Source organism: Natator depressus, chromosome 1 (genome assembly GCF_965152275.1).
Source record: "Natator depressus isolate rNatDep1 chromosome 1, rNatDep2.hap1, whole genome shotgun sequence".
Taxonomy (NCBI): Eukaryota; Metazoa; Chordata; order Testudines; family Cheloniidae; genus Natator; species Natator depressus.
Genome location: NC_134234.1, coordinates 99,921,826 through 99,947,136, shown reverse-complemented (window position 1 = coordinate 99,947,136; position 25,311 = coordinate 99,921,826). Strand labels below are relative to the sequence as shown.

The 25,311-nt window shown below is 42.4% G+C and overlaps 1 protein-coding gene across 4 annotated transcripts in view; it reads left to right on the top strand.

The window, feature by feature from the left end:
- NALCN (sodium leak channel, non-selective) overlaps positions 1-25,311 on the top strand; it is a 350,272-nt gene that overhangs the window by 309,316 nt on the left and 15,645 nt on the right. For 3 of the 4 annotated variants that reach the window (XM_074963156.1, XM_074963152.1, XM_074963165.1), the window contains 10 exons: positions 210-314; positions 8,707-8,813; positions 12,458-12,578; positions 12,663-12,761; positions 14,270-14,363; positions 14,902-15,008; positions 15,402-15,476; positions 18,941-19,060; positions 21,177-21,245; positions 24,390-24,538. In XM_074963156.1, coding sequence (XP_074819257.1) covers positions 210-314; positions 8,707-8,813; positions 12,458-12,578; positions 12,663-12,761; positions 14,270-14,363; positions 14,902-15,008; positions 15,402-15,476; positions 18,941-19,060; positions 21,177-21,245; positions 24,390-24,538 — 1,046 coding nt within the window. The remainder of the gene's footprint in view (positions 1-209; positions 315-8,706; positions 8,814-12,457; positions 12,579-12,662; positions 12,762-14,269; positions 14,364-14,901; positions 15,009-15,401; positions 15,477-18,940; positions 19,061-21,176; positions 21,246-24,389; positions 24,539-25,311) is intronic. The other variant, XM_074963170.1, reaches the window with a different exon arrangement.

Here is a 25,311-nt window from a genome sequence, read left to right as displayed (position 1 = left end):
TAAAAGTTTGGAGCCAGACCTTTCAGTGCAGCCAAAGTTGGAAGTGCAGTGGCTAAAAACTCAGTGGAGCAGGGAGAGTGCCTGCCATAAAATCCTCTAGGTCAGCATTATACCACCAACGGCTCATTCTTGGACTGCACCGGAGGATCTAGCCCTTCACCTCTAGTATGTAGGAGAAAAGTTTGACTATATTTACATCACTTTCACAGGTGTCCATTCTTTTGCTGACATTAATGCTTGTTTTTGCAAGCTTTGGAGTTCAGCTTTTTGCTGGGAAACTGGCCAAGTGCAATGATCCAAACATCATCGCAAGGGTAAGAACTGCTTTTCTGTTTCAAAATACTAGTATACTCCATCCTCTCTGGGCAATGGAGACAACAAGTGGGAAAAACAACAAGCATTCAGTATGAAAAAGAGAAACTGTGTGGCATTTCATGTATCCAAAAAAGGGGGGAGGGGAGAGGATTTCTGTATTCGTTTGTACAATTAGAACAAAATGGTTTTTTTTAATTCAAGCTGAAAATAGAAAATAAGCTATTATCACCTGTTGATCCCCAGTAATGCAATCTGGCAAGGCGCATGCAGTAGAGAAAGATATGCTCCCAGTCCTAAGAAGCGTAAGCCAAAATTTTCAGACCTAGGTATCCACAGTTAGGCACCACAGGGTGGAATTTTCAAAAGTGCCCAAGTGATTTAGTAGCATAAAAATGACTGTGATAAATTGGCGAACTGATCTGAAATAAGATGAAATTCAGTAAAGACAAATGTAAAGTACTACACTTAATCTAATGTACAACTACAAAATGGGTGGTAGTACTGCTGGAAAGGATCTGAGGGTAATAGTGGATCACAAATTGAATATGAGCCAGCTATGTGATGCAGGTGCCAAAAAGGTAATATCATTCCGCAGTGTATTAACAGGAGTGTTGTATGTAACACACAAGAACTAATTATTCCATTCTACTTGGCACTGGTGAGGTCTCAGCTGGAGTACTGTGTCCAATTCTGGGTGCCACATTTTAGGAGAGATGTGTACAAATTGAAGAGACTCCAGAGGAGAGCAATAGAAATGACAAATGGTTTAGAAAACCTGAGGAAAAGTTAAAAAAAACTGGGCATGTTTAGTCTTGTGAAAAGAAGACTGAGGGAGGACCTGATAACACTTCAAATATGACAGGTTTCAGAGTAGCAGCCGTGTTAGTCTGTATCCGCAAAAAGAAAAGGAGGACTTGTGGCACCTTAGAAACAAACAAATTTATAACAAGCACAGTGATCAGTTGTTCTGCATGTCCACTCAAGGTAGGAGAAGAAGTTATGGATTTAATCTGCAGCAAGGGAGATTTAGGTTAGATAGGAGGAAACAATTCTAACTAGAAGGATAGTTAATCTCTGAAATAGGCTTCCAAAGATGGAATCCCTGTCATTGGAGGTTTTTAAGAACAGGTTGGACAAACATCTGTCAAGGGTGGTCCAGGTGCACTTGATCCCTCCTCAACATGATGGGTGGACTAGATCATCTCTCTAGTTCCCTTCCAGCCCTACATATCTATGATTCTATAAGCCTCACTGATGTTCCATAGGATTTGTGCTCCTAAAGGTAGGTTGTCACATAAAATGGTGCAGCAGTGCAGCTACACCGGTGTAGCTGTGCCACTGTAGCATTTCAGTGCAGATGCTACCTGCCCCAACTGATGGGAGAACCCCTCCGGTGTAGTTAATCCACCTCCCCGAAAGATGGTAGCTATATTGAGGGGAGAATTCTTGCTGTGTACACCGCAGGTTAGATCAATATAACTACATAACTCAGGGATGTCAGTTTTTCACACCCGTGAGCGACGTAGTTATACCAATGTAAGTTTCTAGTGTAGAGATTGTCTAAGACTAGAGGCACTTTTAAAATCCCACTGCCCCTGGAAAGTCATTTGTGCTCTTAAGTCACTTAGGCACTTTTAAAAACCCAACCCGAATGCCTTATTTGTTCATCTAAGCAAAGTGGTCTGATTCTCGGAGCTGTGGAACATCCCCATCTCTCCTGAGGTCAGTAAGACCTGTGGGGGCACTCAGCACCATAAAAAATCAGATTGTTTTTGCTTAGCAGCCTAAATATTGGCTTAGGAGCCTGATTTTAAGACCCCATGTCTGAAAAGTTTGGCCATACTGATTTGCCCTTACAGATGTGCAGGAAGCCGCCTCCTCCACGCCCCCTAGTGCTTCTACAGGGGCCTGTCAGTAATGTAGTCTCCGCACTGGCACAGCACAAGGACTATCCCCTCCCTGCACTGTTGGAAATACAGATTGTCTTAAAGGAGACAAGGCAATGGGGCTACTTGCCACCTTACCAGGAAGATGGACTTACTGCACGAGGAGAAGCAGACTGCCCTATCCCCGGGAGTGGTGCACATCCTCACCAGATTGGTCAGGGACAGAATGAGCTTCACTGAGACGGAATTCCTTCTGCAGACACCCTCTAGGACAATGCAGGGCTGTGCCAAAGTCACATAATTGAGTCTTAAATTAGACAGTACAGTAAGGGCACAAACATGGCATCCAGCTTCATAGCCAAATTCTTAACCCAGGCTTCATATGACCTCCCTTTTTTCACTTTCACTGATTGAGAAAACAGTTGGGATCACTTAGATGTCTAAGAGCCAGTAATTGCAGGTGCAATGAATTCCTACCATGTTAATTCATAAAGGGAAGCCAGTGTTTCCAAACCAGGCTGTTATAGTCAGTGGACTGGGAATTCTTTAAATCATAGCATCAAAGCAGGATAGCCCTTAATCTTGCAACTTGCTCCATATGGACAGCCCCTGAATAGGCACAGAGCCCAGCTAAGTTCAGTGGGCCTCTGCACCAGCAAAAGGTCCACCAGTGCAGGACCAGGGCCATAGTAAAGAACACAGGGTGAAATCTTTGCCCCATTGAAGTCAATGTCAAAGTCCCTTCCGCACATATAGTGGGCTCATTGTCAAACCTGTGATATGTGATAGAATCCCTGGGGACAGTTTCTCATTTGGTTGTCATGAATCTTTTCTGGGCATGACACTGGAATGGATGTTTCCAATATATTACAGTTCTTCTTTGAGTATTGTCCCTATGGGTGCTCTGTTGTAGGCATCCCTTGCACCTGAGAATGGAGATCTTTGGTAGCAATGCCTGTTGGGCCACACATGTACTCTTCCTTATCTCATACCATGAGCGGTGGCTATAAAGCCCTGTGCGGTCCAACCACCCTCTTCCTTCTCAACCGCCCTTGTTCTGGAATGGAATCCCTGGCCAAGCCCTTCATACACCTGCTGTGCATTTAGTAATATTAGTGCTTCCATTGAAAGTTCTAAGATAATACTTGTTTCCTTTATATTTTTTTCTTTCCTTTTCTCCTTATTAAAAAAAAACCCTTTCCTCTTTCTCCCCATTACTCTTTAGAGTAGCATGGGTTTTCTTTTTCTATGCCCTTCCTTACAGGGAAGTTCTCCCTACTCAGGGTTATGCCTGGATCTCCCAAGTTTAAGAGGCGCTGCTCCTGTCGTGAGGCCCTCCCTGTGAACGACAGCCACTCACGGTATATACGCTGTTTGGGTGAGGGGCACGTGTCACCCTCTGCCTCAAATTGAAGGCACGGTACAGAAAGGACCGTGAATTGAGATTAAAACGTTTACTAATGAAGAGCTCATTGCAATCTGCCTCAGACCCTGGCCGCGATACCTCTCCTCTACAGTAGTCACCATCACTGTTCCCTCTAAGCTGTGCGCGTGTGCACACACACACAGATCCTAAACCCCATGCACAGGGTGAAACACCCCACGCACAAAAATTTGCACAGGAGCATAACAGTTTGCACAGAAGAAATTTTTTGCACACACGGCCTGTCAAAAATTAGAGGGAACATTGGTCACCATCAACATTGTCATCTGCCAACGCCCACTCACTGCGCACCACTAAAAGAAAATCTACACACTCTCTTCAAGATGAGAAGAAATGGGCACCGAACTCACTCACCAAAGAAAGGCATCCCCCATGAGGTCGGTAACCTCAACATCTTCTGGGGTAAGATCTCGCTCCTTTGACCATCCGGGTACCTCTGGTACCAGCACTGTTGAGAGATCTAAGAACCCTAAGTGGGCAGGACCACATAAGCAGATACTGTCATTCAGTACCGATAAGAACAAATCACTAACTATAAGGCACTTTAATCCATATATAACCATATGAACTATTCCAAGGAGCTCAATGCACTCAGCAAAAAGTTTAGATCCTTCAAACGGAGATCTTCCTGGGGAGACTTGTCTGGGGAGCCCTGAGAGGTGAAGCCATGGGGCTCGTCTCATTACCACAGAAGTCACAATGGACTGGGCCACCATATCCGCAGCATCCAGAGAGGTTTGTAGTGCCATGCATGCCAGGAGTTGTCCTTCTGTCACTAGTGCTTGGACAGAGCACTAGTGCTCTTTTTTATCATCTGGGAGAGCAACACTCCATTCACTCAGCCTCTATACACCAGCACAGAAGAGAAGACAGCATAGATATCAACCTACCCCGAGACCTTGCCCTCCATATTTCACCCTTCAACAGCATTATGATCCACAACACAGGCGACAGAGACCTCCTGCCAAATGTACACAGACATCAACACAGGCGGCTATGTCCCACGCATCTGTATGTCCCACGCACCTGCCTCCAAACAATAATTTTGAAAATTTGGACGAGGCCCTGAGATGTCTGCCCGTGGTCCAGATGCTGCAGCCATCCAAATTACTCCATCAGTTTGGCGGCCATTTGACTCCGTTCTACCTGACATGACAGCAAGTCACCTCCGTCAAGTGGGTACTAGAAATCATCAGTAACGGGTATTCGATTCCATTCCTGTCTCTCCCACCCACCCCATCCTGTCGCTCTTCAGGGAACATTTTCATGAGCACCATCTATGAAAAGAAATAAACCATCTTCTGCGACTGGGACCTGTAAACCTGGTGCCATTCCAACTCAGCAGGAAAGACTTTTATTCCCACTATTTTCTAATCCAAAAGAAGTCTGACTGTGGAGGCAAATGCTAGACTTGGGGAAACCTCAACAATTTTGTCAAACTACAGCAGTTCAAGATGGTCACACTATCAACAATAATCCCAGCACTGGAACAGGAGGGAGCTAGTTCTTGGCCCTCAACCTCCAAGACATATACTTCCATATTACCATACACCCTTTCCACAGGAGGTTCCGCAGATTTGTTCCAGGGTCCAACCATTTTCAGTAAAGAGTGCTTTGGCCTCTTTATGGCACCCAGAGTATTTTCCAAAGTCCTGGAAGTGGTGGCGGCACCCTTCTGCAAACAAGAGGTTATAAGAGTCCCATACCTACATGATTGCCTCATCAAGGCTCTGTCCAGAGGCGATACGCTCCAAGTCATAACAAAAAGGATGGACCTTTTCTCAAAACTCAGCCTCCAGATAAATATACAAAAATCAACTGACACCAGTACAACAGCTAGAGTTTATTGGGTCCTAACTATATGCTCTAAAGGCCAGAGCTTTCCTCCCAGATCACAGATTTTCCACAATAGTCAGTCTCATTTCCATCATGAGGACCAGCCCACAGATCTCCACCAGAACTTGCCTACAGTTGCTCGGTCATATGGCAGCGACCACATTCATGGTAAAACACTCCAGATTACGTATGCATTGCCTTCAGGGATGGCTACGAACAGCATACATACCCCACAGACACAGCCTGAATAAACTGCTCTCGATATCACTGAAGAACAAGGACTCATTAGACTGGTGGACACAACCTCCCAATGTCTGCAAGGAGGATCCCTTCCGCCAATCACCGTTGTCCTTAATACTTATGATCAACGCCTCCCTACTCGGTTGGGAAGCACATCAACAGACCCACACAGTACAGGGCAAGTGGTCCCCATCAGAGTCCATGTTGCACATCAACCTCCTAGAATTACATGTAGTCCGCAACACATGCCTATACTTTCTATCAATAATCAGACAACAGACAGTAAGAGTAATGATAGACAACATCGCCTGCATGTTTTATATCAACAGACAGGTGTGAGGTCTCAATCCCTGTGTACAGAAGCACAAAAATTGTGGAACTGGTGCATCCAGCATGGCATCAATATCTCAGCCGCATACTTACCTGGACACCAGAATACCACGGCAGACTCACTGAGCAGGAAGTTCTCACAAGAGCACAAGTGGGAGATAGACACAAGAACCTTATAGCATATATTCATCCACTGGGGATTCCCCAACATAGATCTCTTTGCCACACCCAAGAATGCCAAATGCCCACAATTCTGCTCAAGAGAATAGGTCACCAAACTCTGGGGGACACCTTCCTCTTTTCATGGGATGCACCTCTCCTCTATGCCTTTCCACCTTTTCCCCTACTCTTCAAAGTGATTCCCAAGGTACAAGTGGAACGATCCAGAGTCATTCTCATCGCCCCAACATGGCCACGACAAATATGGTATCCTTACCTCTTATGCCTGGTGGTCTGTCCACCTATCACCCTGCTGACTCCACACCTCCTCTCGCAGGATGCAGGTCAGATTCTTCACCCAAATCTAGAATTTCTCCGTCTGAAGGCATGGCTCCTTCATGTTTCCAGAATACAGAGCTGACCTGTTCAGAACAGATATAAGAGATTCTTTTAAATAGCCAGTGTTCTTACCTACATACACGGAAAAGATTCTGAATTTGGTGTGACACCAAACATGTCTCAGCAATGAGTGCTCCTTTACCACTCATTCTGGATTACACCCTACAGCTTAAAAGATCAGGGCTATTCGCAAGCTCTGTTCATGTACATCTGGCTGCCATTATTGCATTCCACTCCAAGATAGAAGGTCATTCAGTATTCAACCACCCAATGACAAAAAAATTCCTTAAGGGTTCCTACAGAATCTTTCCTTGAGGTACGAGAACCCACCCCTCCTTGGGATCTCAGCCTATCTCACCAGCCCTCCATTTGAACCTATGGCAACCTGATCCTACATGCACCTATCCATTAAAATGGTCTTTCTCATATCCATCACATCTGCCCGATGGGTAGGAGAAATAGATGCCCTCATGGTGTACCCCTCATACACAATCTTTTACAAAAGAAGGTCACATTACAACCACACCTGAAGTTTTTACCCAAGGTACCATCCTCTTTCCATCTAAACTGACCTATCCACCTCCCTTCTTCTTCCTAAACCACGTGGCAAACAACATGAAGCCATGACACCTTGGATGGCAGATGAACACTAGCCTTTTACCTTGACAGTCACCATGCTTATTCCTCTCTATAGATGAAAGATCAAAAGGATTGGTCATATCCAAACAACGTCTGTCAAAATGGGTCTCAGAATGCATCCACCTTTGCTACCAATGACGCAAACTTCAAACCTCTCCTGGAACTTGTACACATTCCATTCTCTTGCTGTCTACCTCAATAGCTTTTCTAAATAACATACCGATTACTGGCATTTGTAAGGCAGCCACATGGGCACCCACGGACACATTTAGTCAACATTATGCGATCACCCATGACACGGCATCAGATGCCATACTAGGACCACTGTTCCATCCTCCTTAGTAGATGTCCCTTTGAAGCCCCAGCCTTCCATCTAGGGGCACTGCTCTACACTCACCTACAATGGAGCACCAATGGGAACACTACTCGGAGAAGAAGAGAGGGTTACTCACTCTGTGCAGTAACTGAGATTCTTCAAGATGTGTGTCCCTATGGGTGCTTCACTACCCTCCCTCCTTCCCTCCACTTCAGAGTTCAAACGTAGGCTCTGTGGTAGAGAAGGAACTGAGGGCAGTTGAACCACACAGTGCTATATAGCCACTGCTCATAGCGTGAGACAGGGAGGAGTGCGTGTGCAGCCCAGCTGGCACTGCTGCCAAAGATCTCCGATCCCAGGCACAGGGATGCTACTGCACCTACAGTGGAGCACCCATAGGGACACACCTCTCGAAGAACCTCAGTTACTGCACAGAGTGAGTAACCCTCTCTTCCATGTCTTTTTCTTGCTTTCTTTTACAATACACACTGCTTTCTGTGGGAGGTTATGATTGTAAGAATTGGAAGAAGGTTCACTGACGAAGGGTGTTTTAGGAAGTGGTTTGAATGAAGAGAAGGTTGTTACGTAGTGCAAAAGGAATGGGAGTGCCAGGCATTTGAGGAAGACATGAGAAAGATATCGAGTTCATGACATTTGAGCGCTGAAGGACTGAACAGCGCAAAGGACTGGAAATGGGCTATGAAACCTAGCAATCCTCGATCACCAGTTAAAATCCAGGCCAGGCTGATAGTGACAAAAAGTACCATCCAGTGTTACGTGGCCTATGTGAAGCAGATTAATAGCGTCATTCCACTTGCAGTCAAGCATCACATAAACACCATGACACTCTCAGAAAAAAGGCCAAGAGCTGAATGAACTTGCAGATTTACTAGTCCTCTCAGTCTTGGAGGGGGGCCTTGAAGTGCCGAATGATGATTCTACATGGTCACTGCTCATGCTGTATCTTCCCTGCATATGAAAATGTTCAGTTCCCAATGCAATTAATCCAGTACCTAAAAATAACCCTTTTGTTCCATTTACACTGTTTCAAGGTGCCTTATTTATTGTGCTGTTTGTGTTGTACAGCGTCCTCACCTCTCTGCAGGTGTATATTTCACCCAATGTGCTTTATTTTACTATAGGAAGATTGTCATGGCATCTTCAGAATAAATGTAAGTGTTTCAAAAAATCTGAATTTAAAGCTAAGACCTGGAGAGAAGAAGCCTGGATTTTGGGTGCCACGAGTCTGGTGAGTAGTTGTAATTTGGCCAATCTTTCTTTAGATAGTTCAGTTGCTAATCTGCTGCAGGACCCAAACACTTCATCATTGTAGTACTGAAAGTAGCAAATAACATTGGTGACAAACAGACCAATCTAGTTTCCCTACCAACCTGAGGGAAATACAGAAAAGGCAAACATGCTGCCTATTACTGTACACATCAGATATTTCCTATTTTATGCACAGGGAAATATTGTGATTAGGGCTGTCAAGCGATTAAGAAAATTAATCGTGATTAATCACGGGATTAAAAAATTAATCATGATTAATTGCACGATTAATCACACTGTTAAACAATAATAGAATACCATTTATTTAAATATTTTGGATGCTTTTTACATTTTCAAATATATTGATTTCAATTATAACACAGAATTCAAAGTGTACAGTGCTCACTTTATATTTATTTTTTATTACAAATATTTGCACGGTAAAATACAAAAGAAATAGTGTTTTTCAATTCACCTAATACAAGTACTGTAGTGCAATTTCTTTATCATGAAAGTTGAACTTATGTACAAAAAAACTGCATTCCAAAATAAAACATTGAAAAACTTTAAACCTACAAGTCCACTCAGTCCTATTTCTTGTTCAGCCGGTCACTCAGACAAACAGGTTTGTTTACATTTGCAGGAGATAATGTTGCCTGCTTCTTGTTTTGCAGTGTCAGCTGAAAGTGAGAACATGGCACTGTTATAGCCAGCATTGCAAGATATTTATGTGCCAGATGCTCTAAAGATTCATGTGTCCCTTCATGCTTCAACCACCATTCCAGAGGACATGTGTCCATGCTGATGACGGGTTCTGCTAGGTAACGATACAAAGCAGTGGAGATGAACACATGTTCATTTTCATCATCTGAATTAGATGCCACCAGCAGAAGGTTGATTTTCTTTTGGGGGGGTTCAGCATCTGTAGTTTCCGCATTGGAGTGTTGCTCTTTTAAGACTTCTGAAAGCATACTCCACACCTCGTCCCTCTCAGATTTCGGAAGGCACTTCAGATTCTTAAACCTTGAGTCGAGTAGCTATCTTTAGAAATCTCTCATTGGTTCTTTCTCTGTGTTTTGTCAAATCTGCAGTGAAAGTGTTCTTAAAATGAACGACATGTGCTGGGTCATCGTGTGAGACTGCTATAACTCGAAATATATGGCAGAATGCTGGTAAAACAGAGCAGGAGACAGATAATTCTCCCCCATGGAGTTGAGTCACAAATTTGATTAACTAATTATTTTTTTAACAAGCATCATCAGCATGGAAGCATGTCCTCTAGAATGGTGGTTGAAACATGAAGGGGCATATGAATGTTTAGCATATCTAGCATCTAAATACCTTGTAATGCCTGCTACAAAAGTCCCATGCGAACACCTGCTCTCACTTTCTGGTGACATTGTAAATAAGAAATGGACAGCATTATCTCCCATAAATGTAAACAAACTTGTTTGTCTTAGCGATTGGTTGAGCAAGAGGTAGGACTGAGTGGACTTGTAGGCTCTAAAGTTTTACATGGTTTTGTTTTTGAGTTTTTTATGTAACAACAACAACAAATCTACATTTGTAAGTTGCACTTGCAATATAAAGAGATTGCAGTACAGTACTTGTATGAAGTGAATTGAAAAATGCTATTTATTTATCATTTTTACAGTGCAAATATTTGTAATCAAAAATAATAAAATAAAGTGAGCACTGTACACTTTGTAATCTGTGTTGTTATTGAAATCGATACCTTTGAAAATGTAGAAAAAAATCCACAAATATTTAATAAATTTCAATTGGTAGTCTATTGTTTAACTGTGATTAAAATTGTGATTAATCATGATTCATTTTTTTAATCGTGATTCATTTTTTTGAGTTAATGGTGTGTGTTAACTGCAATTAATCGACAGCCCTAATTGTGGTATCTCAGATGCAACAATGATTTAATGGCAACAATAAGTCTATGGTTTATATTCTGAAAGTGTCAATTTAAGATTTTCTAACACCTAAAAATGTGTGAAAATTGTCTTTAATTGCTTATATTTTGAAAGGAGGTTGTTTCACTTTTTGCAAATTCAACCAAACAGCTAAAATTATTTCCGTTGGGAGGGAGGGAGGGGAGTAAAAGAAGATGGTAGCAAGGGAAGATTCCGAGCCATCCTACACTAATGAAATAATACACTGTGATTTGAACAGTCAGTGAAGCTGTGGCATCTGCAGAACTCTTTCAGCTTCTGTATGCTTCAGATAAATTCTGAAGGCAGAATTCCTGTAAGTAAGCACATTCAATCCACTTCAGCTTGATCCAGAAATAACTAAAAAGATCTTAATCAGCAAAACTATGAAGTTTGGAGAATTTTTTTGTCACTGCAGAAAATGTGTTACCTCAAGGAGGTGAGTACCAATTGTTGGCCTTGTAGGACCAGATTTTCAAGAGCCCAGTACCTGATAGCCTGAGGGTCACAGTGGGAGCTATGTCCATACAGCAAGCTATGGGTGTGATTCCCCGGCTCGTGTGCACATACCCCTGGTAGCTCAACGAGTGCTAGCGTGAGTATAAACAGTAGTGTAGCTGCAGTTGCATGGGCAGTGGCAATGGAGGCATGGCTGAGCAGGTTTGTACTAAGCGCCGCTGAGCCATGCCTCTGTTGCCCCTGCCAGTGCTACCACAGCTACACAACTGTTTATACCCACACCGACTCTCATCGAGCTACCGCGAGTATGTGTACACGAGCAGGGGAATCACACTCAGATTGTAGACATAGCCTTAGTGGTGAGATATTCCAAAAAGTTATGCTGGGAGGGAAACTGGAAATCTAGCTACTTATTTTGGTGTCTGAATGGTAGCTGAGGCTGAGCGTTTTGGAAAATCTGTCTCTGGTTGGGGATGCACCGCTCTTTAAAAAACTAACCTCTAGTGGAGTCTTTGATTTTCAAATGGAGTTTCTTCCTTTGGAATCCTGGCTAACACAAAGAATGTTATGTTTGAAGGCTGAGAAAACCAGTGATTTCCTCTCATTAACATTTCTCTTTGGACTAGCAAAATCTGATATTATGAATGAATATGAATGATAATTTGCAGAAGCACCTACTGACTAAATCAGGAGCCTAAATCGCATAGGTACTTTTGAAAATTCTGTTCCTTGAGGTACGTTAGCAGAGTTGTATGACACAGCTTTGTTTCTGCCAGTGTCATCAGAACCATTTTTTTCACGATGGCTAACTTTTGGCAATGTATTGTCAGAAACACTCGTTTTTACAGTAGCTCAGATGCTAAATAAATATGAGATAGTAAAGATTTAGCAATTAAGTGGAGTATCTGTAATTTTTTTCATTTTCGAAGTATTATTATTCAGAGCTTTGCATGATGTTTTGTAGAGCTTTAGACAATGCCACAGTCACACTGTAACAAAGGAGTTTACAGTCTCAGACTAACATAGACTATGAAGAAAAACTAAGCAGATATGGAAAGAAAAGTTGAGTAATAACACAAATAAAAACTGTGCTTCTTTATATGAGTAGCTCCTTTGTATAGCATGAGGTTGTGTTCTTTGACTTAGAGGGGCCACAGTAAGATGCCTAAGATCCGTCTTATCAGAAGATAGTTAAAATGCACTCATTTCTTTACTATTATTTCAGGGCAAATCCTCGCAATTTTAATTTTGACAATGTGGGAAATGCCATGTTGGCACTATTTGAAGTTCTTTCATTAAAAGGCTGGGTGGAAGTCAGAGATGTCATTATTCATCGCGTGGGGCCGGTAAGCAAGCATATCAAATCCTGTTAATGCTTCAAAAGCTGCTGAATTTGTTTTGATGAATAATCATATTTTTCATATATGCAGATCCATGGAATCTATATTCATGTCTTTGTGTTTCTGGGCTGCATGATTGGATTGACCCTCTTTGTTGGAGTTGTCATTGCTAATTTCAATGAAAATAAGGTAATAATTCAGTTATTGTATCTCACATGGGAATAGTTTCATACTTGGTTAGCTTTAAACATCGTATGACACATTGTGCAATATGAGATAATAAGATGTGCGGATGCTAATATAAGTAAGTTACAATTCAAGAAGCAAACTCATTATTGCTTTCGGATCATATTACCTAAAGAGAGATATAGGATCAAATTCAGATCTGAAGTGAGCAGATGCAGGTGCACTGAAGTATGAATTTAGGCCTGGTCTCAATTTGACCCATAAGCAATGAACAAAGAGAAGCATTCTTTGAGTTCCTCACTTGACAAATGGTGGTGAGGTGGAAAGCTCCTGAGACACAGATCTAGAGTCTGTGACATGGTTGTTTTTAAATTTCACTAAGCTTTTATCTTTGTTTTACCACCACTTTTTTTTCTGTAATGAATCTTTCCAACAATCCACTAATTTTTATTAATCTTTTTATTGTGTAATCCTTTTAATTTAATATTTCCTTTGCTGTATGATTTTTGGCCTAACAGCGAGAATTAATACATGTTATAATAATCAGTCTCTTTAACTGCATCACATTTTAGGGTGTATCTTCCCAGGGCATATCTTGGGGACACAATTCCATAAAGAGATTTTGTCTACCTCAGAGGGAGCTTTTCTGATCTTATTAGTAGGACAGCCACCTGTTTGTTTGACTCACTGTTCCAGAGTCTAGACATTCCAAGACACGCCATGAGGATGGTACCACTGCACACACAGCTTTGTATAGTTAAGTGCTTAGTGGGAAAAGTTTCTGTGTGTCTGAGAGAGAAATCTGTGACATTTGCCTTTAAAAGTTCTCTGTTGATTTTCCAGCTCCAAACCCTTGGTATGAGATTTTACAGCTCTCTGATGTTGTAAGGACCGTATTATGTCTTAAGATAATTTTAAATAGTATAGTTTGTACTATGCTATCAAAATGCTTATGTGTGTGCTCTTTATTACTACCTACCCTGAAGTCATATCTGCACTTCTTATGCTTCCTTTGTGGAAAATGTTGTAGCATAGCATATGTTTATTTTATTTAAATTATACTACAAGCATAGGAAGTGTGTCTGTAGTGATTTTGTAGAAGGCTGGTTCCCTGACAAGCTAGAGCAGTGCTGACAAACTAATACCCTCCTGCAGGGTTTTCTACAGCAAAGAATTGACCACTGTTGAAAACAGTGCTCCCCAGCAAATGGTGTTCAGACAAATGGAAGACCTCCTGTAGGGTTTCCCTACCCCCACTGGGCCGCTGATACAAAGAGCCACAACTGAGCTTGCTGAGTTGAGTCCCAGAAACTCACAGCTAGTGCATTTGGAAATCTTCTTGAGTGCAGGGCTGATGCTCTGACCCCTTTACCCAAATACTGTGTTATTCAAGGAGAGTTTGACTATGGAACTTTATTTTAAGCACCAAGGCAAGCTGTTGTTTTCACGCGCACAACATTTAAATGTTTAAGATTTTGTATGACAAAAGCTTCTTGTTTTTCTTTGTTAAGGGTACAGCTTTACTGACTGTAGATCAGAGACGGTGGGAAGATCTAAAGAGCAGACTGAAGATAGCTCAACCTCTTCATCTCCCACCTCGTCCGGGTATCAAAGATATTCTGACGTTATTCATGTTGAGCCTAGTGTTCATAATTCCCCAGGAGTCTAAGATTCAAATTAAAATTGTAATCGTTAGGCCACTAGGAGATTGTGCATAAGTTAATGTGGAAACAGGCTCCCACTACAGATCTCTGCGTAAGGCTAGTAAAATCAACCCGGAAAAGGTTGCGCTTCCGTGGTTTTAGGATAAGCCTTAATGAAAAAATGAATTTGAAATGAAATATATTTGCACTTGCCTGTTAATGACATGAATCGAATGTATTATCTTGACAGCAATTGAATGATGCACTTGCTTTACCCCTACCAAAGCCTTCATGCAACATTGGTGTTCAGTATTTGAAATTACATGTTCAGAAGCACTCTTTGATATGTGGAACTGTAGCAGAAAATTAGAAATGTATTTCAAAACTAGGCAAGGATTAGGTTACCATTAACAAACAAGAAGAATATGTCAAGAAACAGGGAGAAAAAAAATACCACTGTGTGCATTTTAATTCTTCTTGTTTAACTCCTTCCGTTTCAGATAATGATGGCTTTAGAGCAAAAATGTATGATATAACGCAGCATCCGTTTTTTAAGAGGACTATTGCTGTGCTCGTTCTGGCCCAGTCTGTCTTGCTTTCAGTGAAGGTATTTTTGTTTCTTATTGCGTCTTGTAACAGCAGTGGAACGAATACTGAACTGTACATAAGGCCATAGCTAGCAATGAACTGCTAGAAATATAATATTTCTTAATACAGCGGGCCAGCTCCTCAGCTGGTGTAAATCAGTGCAGATCCATTAAAGTCTCTGGAGCTGCGCCAGTTTATACCAGTTAACAATCTGGCCCACTATTTTTAATTTCTCATTTAAGGCTAAATCCATATAAAAGGAAAGATGCTCCCACCTGCCATTCCTGCCTGAATGTGTTATTCACTGTAAAAACAGAATCTCTGGCAACAATACACACTGAAATAAAAATTAAAAAGTGGTAAATAGATTTTTATATCTGTTTTATGATCTACTATCTTTGTTCCATTTCAGTGGGATGTCGAAGATCCAGTGACTGTTCCTTTAGCAACAATGTCCGTTGTTTTCACCTTCATTTTTGTCCTAGAGGTACAGTAATATATTTAATTCTTTCTCCAGATTCAGACTAGGTTTTGTATATTTTATTTTGGTTCCAGGGTTACTGTCCAAGTTTTAATTTCAGGGTACATATCCCTGGGGCGACTAGTGCTTGAGTATGTATTGCAGAAATGGGTGTTTTACTTGTTATGGGGCTAGAGCCCCAAAATGCTGACTTGTGTGTCCTTTTCAGTACATGTATCTGCAACCCAGATAATTTCATCCTGGATATGTATAGCAGTGGCAATGGTATTTCAGTAAATTTCTAAAGCAGAGCAGCAAATGGTATTCTGTGCAGTGAACCAGCACAAGGCCTTGCTACCTGGGAAGTCCTGCTTAAAATGTACACCTTGTGCCTGATCCTTCCTTTCATTCTCAGTCTGTTTAAATATGACACCATGAGAAAACAGAAGGCAAAAAGACTGTTAGCCATTGAAAGCACATATATTTATAAGCATCTCTGTGTGTGTATCCATCTCCTTTCCTTCAGTCATTTAAAAAGCAAAAGCAACAGAATTACAGGTAGTATGTAGATACGAGCATAGAAAAGTAAAGATTATATAACAGGGATATAATGGGGGAAGACTATGACAAACATAACTATTGGTAAAAAAAAAAAGAAAGGAGTACTTGTGGCACCTTAGAGACTAACCAATTTATTTGAGCATGAGCTTTCGTGAGCTACAGCTCACTTCATCGGATGCGAATACAGACTAACACAGCTGTTACTCTGAAACCTATAACTATTGGTGTATATTTTCCTTTATCATATGACTCTCTTCTCCCATCTTAAAAAGCAATATCTAGTACAAGCAGTGAAAAGAAGGAGGTTGGTTTTCCTCAGTTAGCAGCCTGGAAAACACTGCAACCAAAATCAGCTCTGTGAGCATAATTAACCTGTGGAACTCATTTCCACAAGATATGAATGAGTCTGAGAGCTTAGTAGGATTCAGAAAAAGATTAGATATTTGTATAGGTAATAACATAGTTACACTGGATAAGATGAAAAATGAGAAGGGATATAAATCCTCATCTTTCAGATTGTAAGCCAATCACAAATGTATGGGAGTTAAGAATAAACTTCCCCTTATGGTTCACTTATTCCATAATTCCACTACAAGATTTTTTGCACTTTCCTCTGAAACATCAGGTACTGGCCACTGTCCCAGACAGGATAGTGGAGTAGATGGATCACTGGTCTAATCCAATATGACAGTTCCTATGTTCCTATGATAGGTTTTGCTAGCGATGATGGATAAGCAATGAAGTGAATACCTTGTAGCAGTCCTACATACATCATATGTTGCCTATGCCGTCTCTGCCCAAGAGGAGTCAGTGCCTCTGGAAGAGTGAGCAGATATGGAGAGGTTTGATTTGTAGGATACATGGCCAGTTTTTATTCACCAAGTAACGATTGCTTTAGAAATCCCTACTCTCTTGTTCTGCCTGTGAAAACAAACAATTTCCAAGCATTTCAAAAGGGTTTTGTTTGGACAAAAGAAATCACAACATACAAAAATGACATTTTCCCCAGATTTATGGGGGAAAGAAATCAAAGTAGATTGATTTGTATCAATATTTTGTCCCTAATCTAGAAACAATTCTGTCTGGAAACATCTGCCGATAAAACAGTCTAGTAATCAGAGAACTCAGCTCCTCTGTGTGCCTAAGAAAGGAGATGGCAACTAAAAAGACCCACTTTGCTAGTCATCAAATAAAGAGGCTCAAAGTAAAGCCTAAGCAACCTTTACATTTTAGCCGATTTATAGAATTGCACATGATATTGCACCAGTGCTTGCAGCACCATTGTGAAGTACGCCTTGCAGTTTATGTACTGGTTGGCAAGGTGGTCTGGTGCCAAGATGGGGATATGCGTTCCGTCTATCGCCCCATCACAGTTAGGGAATCCCATTGCAGCAAAGCCATCCACTATGACCTGCACATTTCCCAGAGTCACTACCCTTGATATCAGCAGCTCAGTGATAGTGTTGGCTACTTGCATCGCAGCAGCCCCCACAGCAGATTTGTCCACTCCAAATTGATTCCTGACTGACCGGTAGCTGTCTGGCATTGCAAGCTTCCACAGGTCTATCGCCACTCTCTTCTCAACTGTCAGGGCAGCCCTCATTTTTGTATTTCTGTGCTTCAGGGTGGGGGAAAGCAATTCAGAGTTCTAGGAAAGTGGCCTTACGCCTGCGAAAGTTTCGCAGCCACTGTGAATCATCTCATACTTGCAACACTATGTGGTCCCACCAGTCTGTGCTTGTTTGCCTGGCCCAGAATTGGCGTTCCACTGTATCAACCAGCCCCACTGCCGCCATGATGTCCCAATTGCCACAGCCCATGCTTTCGGGAACATCTGTGACCATATCCTCATCACAATCCTCCTTGTGCTGGCGTCTCTTAGCCTGGTTCTGCATATAGTCCAGGATAATGCGCAAGGTGTTTACAATGCTCACAACAGCAGTGGTGACGGTGAGCTGAGCGGGCTCCATGCTTGCCGTGCTATGGCGTCTGCATGGGTAACCAGGAAAAAAGGCGCGAAACGATTGTCTGCCGTTGCTTTCACAGAGGGAGAGGCGACTGACGACATGTACCCGAAACCACCCACGATAGTGTTTTTGCCCCATCAGGCATTGGGTGCTTAACCCAGAATTCCAAATGGCAGCGGAGACTGCAGGAACTGTGGGATAGCTATCCACAGTGCACCGCTCTGTAAGTCAATGCTAGCCACGGTAGTGAGGACACACTCCGCTGACTTAATGTGCTTAGTGGGGACATTGCAATCGACTGTATAAAATCGATTTCTAAAAATTGACTTCCATAAAATCGACCTAATTTCGTAGTGTAGACATACCCTCAGTCTCTAAGGTGCCACAAGGACTCCTCGTTGTTTTTGCTGATACAGACTAACACGGCTACTCCTCTGAAACCTGTTTCTAAGAAAAGTCAACCCTTTCAGTCTCTGTGTTCATTCGGAGCATTGTGAAACCCACTGCAATCTACTGGCCCACACTATTTTCTCTTCCAATCTTATGCTTCCTGTGCTGACGTATGCTGTTGAGCATGGATGGAGTTCACGAGAAGTAAAACAAAACACTTTTGCAACAGGAAAAAGAAGGTTGCTTTTAAATTAATTTGCAGTACATGAGACTTTTATAAGACAGTTATAACCTTGGATTTAAGTGTATTTGTATGAAATTGGCATTAATATATATGTCAGTCACTTCATACACCCAAACACACACATGTAATTTTTTAGTTGTGCATCATCAGCTTAATCGTTTTCTTCCTTCATACTAACCCTTTGTTTAACTATTAAAACTCCTACTCACTTAAAATCAATCTGCAAGTAGAACACTACCAAAACATTTTAGGGACCAAATGTTATTATAGTGAAAAATAACCTTTTGCTAAGAATTTGTACAAGCAAGACTATCTTTATTGTTCTCTAGGTCACGATGAAGATTATTGCCATGTCACCTGCTGGCTTCTGGCAAAGCAGAAGAAATCGATATGACCTTTTGGTGACCTCCCTTGGTGTTATATGGGTGATACTACACTTTGCCTTACTTGTAAGATCATAGAATCATAGAATCTCAGGGTTGGAAGGGACCTCAGGAGGTCATATAGTCCAACCCCCTGCTCAAAGCAGGACCAATCCCCAATTTTTGCCCCACATCCCTAAATGGCCCCCTCAGGGATTGAACTCACAACCCTTAATTTAGCAGGCCAATGCTCAAACCACTGAGCTATCCCTCCCCCCATTGCAACTCCAATGATCATTTATTGGTTTTATTTGTTAATCACCAACAGTTTTACTGCTATCCCTGACTCAAATAAGGACAGTTGCCAACCCCACGGTGTTTACAAACTAAAAATAAGACCCAAATAAAACAAGATACCCTGGGAACCAAGAAGAAGGTAACAATTTGTGGGGTTGGTGAACTAGATTTTTGTTCCATCCTATAGTGCTGAGGTGGAGAAGATATTGGACTGATATGGGTTAGGGTCTGCAGGCCTTGTGGAAGAAGGGACTCTTTGGGAGGGATTAGAACAGGGGGACTCAAACTCAAATGACCACGAGGGCCACATGAGGACTAGTACATTGGCCTGAGGGCCACACCACTGATCACCACCCCCTCAGCTGCCCCGGCCCCACCCCCACTCCACCCCTTCCGTGAGGCCCCGCCCCTGCCCCACCTCTTCCCTGCCCCCATTCCAACCACTTCCCTGAAATCCCCACCCCAACTCTGCCCCCTCCCTGCCCCCAGGGGGTGCAGGGTGCATCAGGGGGCTCAGGGCACGGGGTGCAGGGTGCAGCAGGCAGCTCAGGGCAGGGGGTTGGGGTGCAGGAGAGGTGCAGCAGGGGGTTCAGCTGCAGGAGGGGTTTGGGGGACAGGTCCGGCCCGGCGCACACTGGGGGGCAGGGCAGGCTCCCCACCTGCCTGCCCTGCCCCCGCACCGCTCCGGAAAGCGGCCGGGACCTGAGGGAGGCGGGAGGGCACAGGGGTCTGTGTGTTGCCCTGGCCACTCCTCCAGGTACCTTCTCTGAAGCTCCCATTAGCCAGGAACGGGGAACCACGGCCAATGGGAGCTTCGGGGGAGGTACCTGGAGGCGCGGCCAGGGCAACACACAGACCCCTGTGTCCCCCTCCCCCAGGTCCTGGCCACTTCCTGGGGCAGGGCAGGCAGGGAGAGAGCCTGTCCTGCCCCCCAGTGCACGCCAGGCCGGACCCACTTTAGGTAAATGCTGGGGGAACGGGGCGGGGGGGGGACGACGCGGAGAGCTGGTGGGCCGCATGTTTGAGACCCCTGGATTAGAATGAGGAGAGGGAAGAAATGTGGTGTCCTGGGATTGGGAGATCTTGCCAGGAGCAGTTTCATTGGGGAGTGAAAGAGGAAGAGAGTCTGGAGGGAATAATCTAGGTAGGAGTTATTGTACAGAAAAATAATGCAGAGGTTCTAAACCGATAAACAGCGCAAAGCATGTCAGTGAATCTGGTCCATGAGTTTTTGTTACAGAACAATGTTTAGTCCTGGAAGGTAGAAGATTTACCTGTCCAAGGAGGACGTCAGCTGCGCATTCCCTCTCAAGTTTTTTTAAAAAAAGAGGGGGGGCTGCACATCCTCATTTGTGGGAACATGAGTTCTCCCACCTTGTCACTGGAGAGGAGAGGTGGCTTTTGTCAACAATCCCCAGTTGTGGCTGGCTCTCACCTCCCTACATTGTTGAGGGCCTTCCCTCTGGTCTTTCTCAAGCACTCTTTGTGGGGGCAAACCTGCCTTGTGTGCTGTCCCTTTGTCCCTGGCATCCTCAATTTGCCCCCTGCTGCTGAGTAGCTTGGCAGGCCTGTGGAGTTTCTGCAAGCCAGCAGCTGCCTAGACTCATAGACCTGGAAGGCTGTTGGACATAATTACAGCCCAGCTAAGAGAACTGTGAGGGCTTTGTTGGTTTATTGTGTTGGGAGGTTTGGTTAGTGCTTTTGAAGTGGCACCGCTTTTTCTGTTAGTTTATTATTGTTCAGCATTTGTTGTTGAAATATTGGCGGTACCAGTTTCTGTTTCATTACTTTTTAAAAAATGCTGATTGCACTGTATATTTCAAAGAGAGATTCATGGAGAAAAACTGATCATTTGAGAGATCACTGCGGGACACTGTATATGAAGTCTCTTGTGTTTAAATTTCAGAATGCGTACACATATATGATGGGTGCATGTGTAATTGTCTTCAGGTTCTTCTCCATTTGTGGGAAACATGTAAGTACAAATCGGGAATTACAGTCAATACAATGCTTATGCATAGATTAAAAGATTTATCACTTTGCTTTTCTACAGTACACTCTATAGGTCTCCCTTTTGTGTACTGCTGCTATAAGTCTCCATTTTATATACTTCACTTAAAATATCAGGGTTTTAGGTGTATTACATTGTGAAGTTCCCCTCTGGTGTTATTCGGACTGGTGATCTGCTAGATCACTCCAATCCTTGAATCTGGGAGCCAGCCATACCCTGCTCTGCTGTGAGAACCCCCACTCCTGGGCTGTTCATGCTCAGCCTCTGGCATCTAAGCTGCTCCTTGGATTGTGCAACCGAATGACCCTAGCCCATATCTCCAGTCCCAGACACAACCCTAGGAACCTCCATCTTGCAGTGTCCAGTTATGCCTGCAGGACGCTGCAAGCTTATGTGAGTTCATCAATTTAACAAAGAAACGTATATGTACCAGGCTTCTTATCCCAAGGGGAGTCTCTGACACGATTCAAACCAAACGCACTGCTTCAGGTAAAATAAACAAACAGATTTATTAACTATTAAGATAGATTTTAAGTGATTATAAGTCAAAACATAACAAGTCAGATTTGGTCAACTGAAATAAAAGCAAAACACATTCTAAGTTGATCTTAACACTTTCAGTGCCCTTACAAATCAGATGCTTCTCACTACAGACTGGCTGGCTGCTCTTCATCCAGGCTCTCCCCTTTGATCAGCGCTTCAGTTACTTGGTGGTGGTGGTGTCTGTAGATGTAGGTGGAAGAGAGAGGAAGAGCATGGCAAATGTGTCTCCCTTTTATATGTTCTTTCTTCCCTCTTGGCTTTGCCTCCCCCACTTCAGAGTCAGATGAGCATTACCTCATCTCAGTTCCAAAGTGACCAAAGGAAGGGGGGGTGACTCCCTCAAGAGTCCAACAGATTCTTTTGTTGCTGTCTAGGCCAGCGTCCTTTGTTCCTGTGAGGCTGGGCTGGGTTTGTCCCATACATGCCCTGATGAGGTGTGAACTGCCTCTCTGTTCTTGGAGAGTTTTTGCCTGGGCTTGCTTTAAGCCATGAGGATACATTTTCAGTCTCATAACTATATACATGAAATTATAACCTATAACATTACTGTAACAATTACTATAACATCACTATAACAACCATGCTCAGTGCCTCATGAGCCTTCCGAAGACACCCAACATGACAAACTTTGCATTGGATACCACACATTTTATAAAGATGAAATACATATCAGAAATAAATTATAGTTATTGGAAATGATGTACATTTTTTGGCATCAAAAAGGTAACCAAGACACAACATCATTTAAAATTATTGCCATCTAAAGCCGTAAATATATACTGTGCCCTTTTCGGTATTTGTAACCATTGCTTTTTCAATGTGCTGCGATGTGTGTGTGTTATTTTTATTTTATTTTATTTTATTTTCTCCACAAGAAAGCAGGGTATGGGGTGATGTGCTCATCTTGTTGTACTGCTGTCCACATGCAGAAGCTCCATCCTGCACAGTGCAGGTCCATTTCTAGTGTTATCTCGCACGTTATATTTTATCTAAATAAGGGATTCGTGCTCAGTAAAATAAAGATGTTGGGCGAAATTCTCAGATTCATTGGTATAAATTAAGAGTAGTTCCATTGGAGTTACTTTCAATTTACCTGGTATGTAAATTTACACCAGTGTAACAGACAGCAGGTGTAACTGACAGCTACCTATGCAGAGAACAAATGTGTCTCTTTAGTAAGTGGTAATACTGTGCATTCTGTTGTGGCAAAGCTTCTCCAAACAGTATCCACACTTTATCCAAACATTTTCTATGACATAAGACATATTAGAGTAACTGCAGTCAAGGAAATTAATTCTGTATTAGGACTAAAAGGTTAAGAATAGGTAAGTCACAGAGTCTGTTCAGCAAAGAAAAAAGTCTGCCCCCGTCTAACCACACAGAGCATGGAGAGCCTTGGAAGTCAAGTGAAAAACTCTTGGTTCTCTTATACAACCAGACCTGGTCATTTCCATCAAAGCTTTTTGAAGGGTTATAGATTTTTTTCAAGCCCTTAACCTAGTTATTTAGGCTTTCGTGTTAAAAGCTTTATCAGTCCCATTAAGTTATGGCTATGATGTAGTGTGATGGAAAAAAGTTAACATGATTTGTCAGCTTTGTCATGATTCTGATGAAAATTGTTACACCTCCCCTGTAAATAAAGAGACATTCCTGCAGTGTCCAAATATTTTTGATATTAATTCAACCTAAGGTAATAATTCTGCCATGATGCCAAAATATCATATAGCTTCCATTTTCTCTACATTTTGCTGTATTGTGCCTCTTTGTCTCTGTTTGGACACAACAGGCTGACTTGTGTAAGAAATTAAAATGGTTTAATCAATCTGTGCTGATTGTTATGTCATAGTCTCTCTGGTTGGCTAGAGTTTGCCCTTGTAGATAGATGGGTTTCTTTAAGTCTCCAGTGAAGTCCTTTACTGATTACCGTAAACCAGTGGTTCTCAACCAGGGATACAAGTACCCATGGGGGTACGCAGAGGTCTTCCAGGGGATACATCAACTCACCTAGCTATTTGCCTAGTTTTACAACAGGCTCCATAAAAAGGACTAGCGAAATCAGTAAAAACTAAAATTTCGTACAGACAATGAGTTGTTTCCACTGCTCTATATACTATACACTGAAATGCAAGTACAATATTTATTTTCCAATTGATTCATTTTATAATTATATGCTAAAACGTGAAAGTAAGCAATTTTTCAGTAATAGTGTGGCTGTGACACTTTTGTATTTTTATGTCTGATTTTGTAAGCAAGTAGTTTTTAAGTGAGATGAAACTTGGAATACTCAAGACAAATCAGACTCCTGAAAGGAGTGCAGTAGTCTGGAAAGGGTTGAGATCCACTGCCATAAACCCTGGAACAAGAGACCAAGTGTTGTTCCAAACTCAGACTCTCAGTGTCATATTTCACGGAGCTACCACTAAACTACTGGACTGGCACACCAGCCTATCTGTTTTCCCAATTAAAAAAACAATCATTACAAGATTTAAAGTTACAAATGTGTTAAAGTCTCCTTTATTTCTGTTTAATAGTATCATGAATTGTGTTTCCTCTCTGCCTTTCCAGGTGACACTGAAAATGCTGCTGCTGACTGTGGTTGTCAGCATGTATAAGAGTTTCTTCATCATTGTGGGAATGTTCTTACTGCTTCTTTGTTATGCTTTTGCTGGAGTAGTTTTATTTGGCACGGTAAAATATGGAGAGAACATTAACAGGTACAATATTTGCTTCCCTTTGTGGAAGGTTTTTAACAGCCAAATAAAATATTCCCATCTACTGAGCACAAATTTTCATTTGGTTTTATGTCAGCAACCAAGAGCCAGATCTCTAGGTTAGCTGAGTGGCACGCAGCTGACAGCGAATGATAGAAGGCTCTAAGCCACCTTCCCATTCCCCAAATCCTGGGACTAAACAGACACCCAGTGTAATACAGAGAAGGCTAATGGCTGCTCTTCTTTGTACCTGCTGGAACAATCCCAAAAGGACTGTTCCACTCGCCGAGGTTGCTGGAACACTGTGCTACAGCTACACCTGCTCACACCCTTGGTTCCTCCAGAAATGGTCCCTACACCTCGAATGGAGTGAGAGTGAGCCAGCTACATAAGCTTTACGTCACCTGGGAATTACCCTACATAACCCAAGGACATCTCTCCATCCCTTTGCACCACAGAAGGGGCACAAATAAGATGAAGGCCTGGGGCAGGATATGGCCCCAAATGAGCTTTTATTACTTGATAAGATATTAGCCAAATTTTTCAAAACTGGGTGGCTGAAGTCCGGCTTCTAAATCCCTATTAAATTAATGGCATAAATTATTTAGTGAATAAGTTTGCAAATTATTCTCTGAGTTCTACCAACAATAGATGGGGCATGAAGCTCAGATAAGAATAATAGAAAATACAAATGATTTTTTTTACTTGTTGAATGCACAGCAAAATAATTCTCCAGAAAGCTGCGTGTGTTTATATTGCCAAGATTTTATTTCTGA